The 6287-nt window shown below is 38.7% G+C and overlaps 1 protein-coding gene across 2 annotated transcripts in view; it reads left to right on the forward strand.

The window, feature by feature from the left end:
• The window catches only part of Tmem263 (transmembrane protein 263), a 16827-nt gene that overhangs the window by 2317 nt on the left and 8223 nt on the right, over positions 1 to 6287 (forward strand). Inside the window, exons 2-3 of one of the 2 annotated variants that reach the window (XM_026784560.1) lie at positions 4219 to 4387; positions 4493 to 4559. In XM_026784560.1, the coding sequence (XP_026640361.1) occupies positions 4499 to 4559 (61 nt within the window). In that variant the 5' untranslated portion in view covers positions 4219 to 4387; positions 4493 to 4498. The remainder of the gene's footprint in view (positions 1 to 4218; positions 4388 to 4492; positions 4560 to 6287) is intronic. The other variant, XM_005358250.3, reaches the window with a different exon arrangement.

The following is a 6287-nucleotide window of genomic DNA, read 5'->3' on the forward strand; positions in this document are numbered from 1 at the left end:
CTCACAGAGATCCGCCTGCCTCTGCCTCCCGAGTGCTGGGATTAAAGGCATGCGCCACCACCGCCCTAAAAAACCATTTTATATAAAATGTTGCTGAAACCCACAAACAGCATTTCTTCATGAGTGATTTTATTTTTCATAAAGCACACACACACACAACAGAGGGAAAGGTTTCCAGCAGGTGTTTGGTTGTTTCTATTATTGGAATAAATTACTCTCTAGGGAATAGTGGTATTGATATTTACTCAATATATCTGCCAGCTGTTGTAGTATTTTGTACGATAAGAAATATCCCTTTCCCATTAAAGTCTCTATTGCTGAACTTACTGTCATGTTATACAGGCCTGTAGTAAAGAAGTCTTCTATAGTTGATATTATAATGGTTTGTTCATGTCAGGACCAAAAGATAGAACTGATTATGTTTCTAAAATAAATCATTTTCTTTGATCTAAAGACTGCCCTATTTAGGAAAGCTTTTTTATAACTAGACACTTGTATGCATTATTAACTTGTATGCATCATGAGCTCCTAAAATACAGATAATATATTTTGTTTCTTAAGGAATGATCAAAGTGGTAATTGTTTGGAAAGTGTGTTCCTACTGAAGTAAGTTCTGGGTTAGAGCAGTGCCTGTAGCCTGTATGTGTCTAAATGCATCACAGGATGCAATGCTTAGGGTTCAAGTGTATGTTACACCAATGACTCAATGAGTTTACAACAGAACGGCTTGTACAGAAATTAGTAATTTGTGGGGGGACTGGAGAAATGGCTCAGTGGTTGAAAGAACTGGCTGCTTTTCCAGAGTACAGGGATTCAACTCCCAGCACCCACACGGGGGCTCACAATCAACTGTGATCCTGTTCAGGGGATCGGATGCCTTCTTCTGGTCGTAAGCTACATGGTACACACACACACACACACACACACTTTGCACAAGGCCAAACACATAAAATAAGAAATTCTCACTAAAGGGTAACTTTTATATACTTATTTCTTTTTGAGATATGATCTTGTTTCCAGCTCTGGCTGGATTGGAGAACACTGAGGACAGGCTGGCCTCAAATTCATGGCAGTCCTCCTGCTTCAGCTCCAGGGTGTTGGAACTATAGGGTTGCTTGACACCTGGCTTCCTGCTTCAATCTTAGAACTTTAGAATTAATTTGTGTGTGTGTGTGTGTGTGTGTGTGTGTGTGTGTGTGTACAATGTAAAAACACCCAGGCCATTTGAAACTCATCTTTTATATTAATCTCTGTGATAATTAACACTTCCCTCTAGTATTCGATCCCGATAAATTGTTTTAATGTCTGCCTTATATTTTTAGAACTCTTATACATTCCTTTCTTGCCTTCTATGAAGCTACATTAACTGTTCACTGAGTACTGACTGTTTATTTGAAGGTTTGTTTTGCTAAATTCTCTTCTTCAGCTGGCTCTTAAATGCAAACAACCTAATGAAGGCTGTAAGTCCATTCTCACCACTCATTAGCGTGATCACATCACGCATCCTGTATAGATTGAGTTGGTACTTAGAGCCATTGTCTAAACCTCACCTTGTCTCAGACTGTCTGGCTTCTTAAGTACAATTGCCTAATGGATGTCTTCTGTATATTCCCTGAAGGTATCTCGTTCAACTTCCTGTGTATGTTTTGATACAAAGGCTTGTTCACAAACCCTTCATTTTTCGATGAAATGGTTTCTTTTCTAATATATCCTGTCTTTGTTATCATTTCTGCATACTTAATTGCCCATACTAGAAAGCGAACACCCTAGATCTTTCCCATAAGCTTGTATTAATTAATATCCAAGTTGACTTTATACAAAAATTCAAGTATTTGACTTTATGAATCTGAAGATAGGCCAGGTGATGGTGGTGCATGCCTTTAATCCCAGCACTTGGGAGGCAAAAGGCAGGCAGATCTCTGTGAGTTCGAGGCCAGTCTGGTCTACAATGTGTTTCAGGACAGCCTCCAAAGCTACACAGAGAAACCCCATCTCGAAAAACAAAAAACAAAAGAGAGAGAGAGAAGAATCTGATGGTGAAATCGTAAACAAAACCCAAGCCGGGTGGTGGTGGCACGTGCCTTTAATCCCAGCAGAGGCAGGCGGATCTCTGGGAGTTCGAGGCCAGCCTGGTCTACAAGAGCTAGTTCTAGGACAGGCTCCAAAACCACAGAGAAACCCTGTCTCGAAAAACTGAACAAACAAACAAACAAACAAACAAACAAAAAAACCAAAACCCAAACCCTTGTCCTCAGAGTGTACATTTTAACAGGAATATACACACTTAGATATTCTAATAAAAGCTATGCAGAAATCAGACGAAAGTGAAAACAATAGGCAGAGTGGAGGAGAGTGCTTGCCTAGAGGGCTTACAGGGAGGTATTTATACCAGGACCCCCTTAGTCTCCTAACCCTGACAGGATTCGATTTTTGATTTTTGTTTTCTTGATAGCCATTCTGACTGGGCTGAGAGGGGATCCAGTTTTGATTACATTTCCTTGATGGCTAAGGATGTTTTTAATGCGCACATCGGAAATTGGCTAGTTTACTTGCCTACTTACTGATTACATTGTTTGCTCTTTCAGTGTTTAATTTTATTTATATATCCTGGATATTAATCCTCTATTTGATGTCTAACTGGCAAAGATCTTCTGTAGGCTGGCTGTTCACTCTGCTGGTGTTTCCTCAGATGCCTTAAAGATTTTAGCTAGTGGCTTTTTTTTTTTTTAAGGGAGGAGGAGTTTGGTTTGGTTCAGGGGTTTGCAGGGTACATAGTCTTCCATGGCAGAGTTAGTGGTGACTTGTGGCAGAGACTCCTCACCTCATAATGGACAAGGCGTCTTAGCTAGGTTTTAAAAGCACAGATCTGGCATTGTTACTCTGCACTAGTTCCTCACTGTCTGTCCACAGTAGGAAGGGGTCAGTTTACGTTTAATGACCATGTCTGTAGGCTATTGTAAAGCAGCTATGATCTATGGGTGGTGGTGTTATCTATTAGATGCAAGATATATACAGATGAAGTATGAAAAATAATTTTAAAAAAAGTTCTGTAGTGTAAAACCATTAGTAGTGATTTATGAGATAGGGACACTTTTGAAATGAATATAGTTGGAATCACATTCACATATATTTTTGAATTCCAGTTAAAATACGTAGGCTGAACCTGGGGTGGTGGCATATTCCTGTGATCCCAGCCTTGTAAGACTGAGGCGGGATTAAGCTCCATATCAGCTTGGGCTGCACAAGAGACGCTACCTAAAGAGAAAAAAAGAAGTAAGATGTATGTTTTCATGTCATTTCCAAATTACTATAGCTTCTATTGATCATGTTGGCCATCAGCCGGTTTATGGTGTGTTTCTATGAATAGGTATATAAATTTGTGCATTATTTAGTGGAATATAATGAATAGTTTATACAGGAGTTTGTCTCCTCTTGAAATTAAGGAAGAAATTGGCTATAATATAGTAATTTTTTCCACAAAAGGAACATATATTTTCCAGGATTTTCCATATGTTTTGTTACACAATATTCTCACTTCAGCATCAGGGCTGGGATGTCTTAATTTCTATTTGAAATCTTAATTATTTTTCCTTTGCCATATATTTTATATCAGTTGGGATTCAAACTTAGGCTTTCTAATTATTGAACACTATGCTGAATAATTTGTTATGTTCTTACCATGATTATAGATAGAAATGAAAATAAATGTAGCTTTCTAGTTTGAGGGGGTTTTCTAATTAATTAGTCAAGAGTTTCACCTTGGAGTAATGCACCAGATGATATGCTTTGTTCATCTTTGTACAAGATTTCATAGCTTCATTATTACTTTCTTTAATCCTATGAAATGATCCTCAATTCACAAGTCAGACAGACTAGGTGCTGCTGTATCTGAGTCAGGACTCTCACCAGAGCAAATAGAAGGTATTTATCAATCACAGAGCAACTAGAAGGTATTTATCAATCACAGAGCAAATAGAAGGTATTTATCAATCCTATGATCTGTGCTGTTGGCTTTTAGGCCACTGAAGTCTGTTTTAGGATTTAGGTTGTAAGGTTATAAGAAGATATAATACATGAAATCAAAGTTACCTTTGAAAGTCTCTGTTTTTACAGTCTACTCTACCACCATACCCAAGTTGACCGTGAGGCTGTAGACATAGGACGGATACTTAGACATAGGATGGATCTTATTTTTTCATCCTTTTTGTTATTGTCCAGTTCTCTTCACTAGCAATTTCAGGTGAAGTTCCACAGTAGAAACAACAAAGGAATACTTGCACTGTCGCTGCAGCTCTTTAGTGTTGATGCTAAAGTTTCTAGTGTCCATTGATGTAATTTCAAGTTCTTTGTAAACTCTGCAGTTTGAAGTAGGACACAGTAGGATGAGGTAGGTATTTAAAAATGTTCTCTGTTTAAGTAAAATTCCTTAAATTGATTCAATGCAGCATGTGAGAAGTGATAGTCTTACACTGAAATATGTTTTGTTTTATAGGTGATCATGAATCAGGCAGATAAAAATCAAGAAATTCCATCTTACCTTAGTGATGAGCCACCCGAAGGTAAGCTTGTACCTAGAGTAAGAATGGAAGGAATGTCCTGGTAAATTAATGCTGTCGTGAGGGGGCCACTGTTGGTTCCCAGCTGCTCAGCCCCCAAATAACCACTCAGAAACTGTATTAATTAGATCACTGCTTTGCCTATTAGCTCTGACTTCTTATCAGCTAACTCTTACATCCTAATATAATCCATTTCTATTAGTCTGGGTATCACCACGAGGTCGTGGCCTACCAGCACAATTTTAGCTTGTCTGTCTCTGCAGCAGCTCCATGGCTTCTCCCTGACTCTGCCTCCTTTCTCCCAGCATTCAGTTTAGTTCTCCCCATCTAGCTTTACTCTTTTGCCCTATCACAGGCCAAGACAGTTCTTTATTAACTAATAGTATTCACAGCATGCACAGAGTACCCACATCAAATTAAAGTTATGATTGTTTTTAAAAACTAAATATAAAGAATCATAACCTTTTTATCTGGTCAGTAACATGCTCCAAAATAGTTGAAATAAATACTTTTAGCCTTTAATAGGAAAGCACAGCCCTTGATGGATAGAGACACACTTTCCATTATTTAAGGTTTATTTCCTTGTTACACTTTTGTTGAAATAAGAGCAACGGAGCTGCGTCCCCGGCACCCGGCCACCCCCACGGCTAGCTTAGCTTATGTCCCGAAATAATTACACGGAAACTGTATTCTTTTAATCACTGCCTGACCCATTAGTTTCAGCCTCTTATTGGCTAGCTCTTACATATGGATCTAACCCATTTCTATTAATGTGTGTAGCCCACAAGCTGGCTTACCAGGAATGATCTTAACCTGCATCTGTCTGCAGTGGGACAATCATGGCGACTCTCTGACTCAGCTTCTTTCTCCCAGCATCCTGTTCTGTTTTCTCCGCCTACCTAAGGGTTGGCCTATGAAATGGGCCTAGGCAGTTTCTTTATTAATAAGAAATCATTCCCACATCACACTTTTATCTTTAGACCATTTCACAAGCAAGAGCATCCATGTGTTTATTTACAAAGGTGTGCGAGGTACAGGATGGTCTGTTTATTTCTGATATCCTACATACAACTGCACCTAATTTGAGACTTGAGATTTTAAAAATTCATATCATTCTTTGTTATATTTGATACCTTTCTATATTCTTACATGACCTTGGACTCTGCTAATTTGTCTTTCTAAATAATAACTATTTTAGCTTGAAAATTGTGACACAAATCACTCTTAGCATTTGCTTCTGAAAGCTTTGGAGACATTGTCTCCTGTCCTTTGGTATCCTGACTCCTACAGAAAATGCCTGAGGTCACCGCTCACTCATGTCTTTTGGTATAGACTTTCTAAGCTTAACATAAACCACAACCTCCTTGGGGCAGCATGTGACCCTGGGCTAGACGGCCTAACTCTAGGTAGTTCATTTTCTTCCCAGAGTGTTAGGCACAAATCAAATTTCTGGGCCAACATTAAAACAAAACCTTCAAAATATAAAAATAACAGTAAAATTCTTATAGGTAAGCCTCAGAGAGGATGGATGTGCTTGTCTGCCTTGGTGACTGATTAATATAATTCCAGAATTGTGAGGTAGAAGCCAGAGGATATCAAGCTCAAGGCTTGGCTATGTTACATAGTGAGACCCCCCCACACCTACAGAGGAACTATGTAATTGGTTTTAGTTTAGTGAAAAAAATATCCTACACACCTACAGAGGAACTATGTAATTGGTTTTAGTTTAGT

This window comes from Microtus ochrogaster, chromosome 24 (assembly GCF_000317375.1).
Source record: "Microtus ochrogaster isolate Prairie Vole_2 chromosome 24, MicOch1.0, whole genome shotgun sequence".
NCBI classification, from domain to species: Eukaryota; Metazoa; Chordata; class Mammalia; order Rodentia; family Cricetidae; genus Microtus; species Microtus ochrogaster.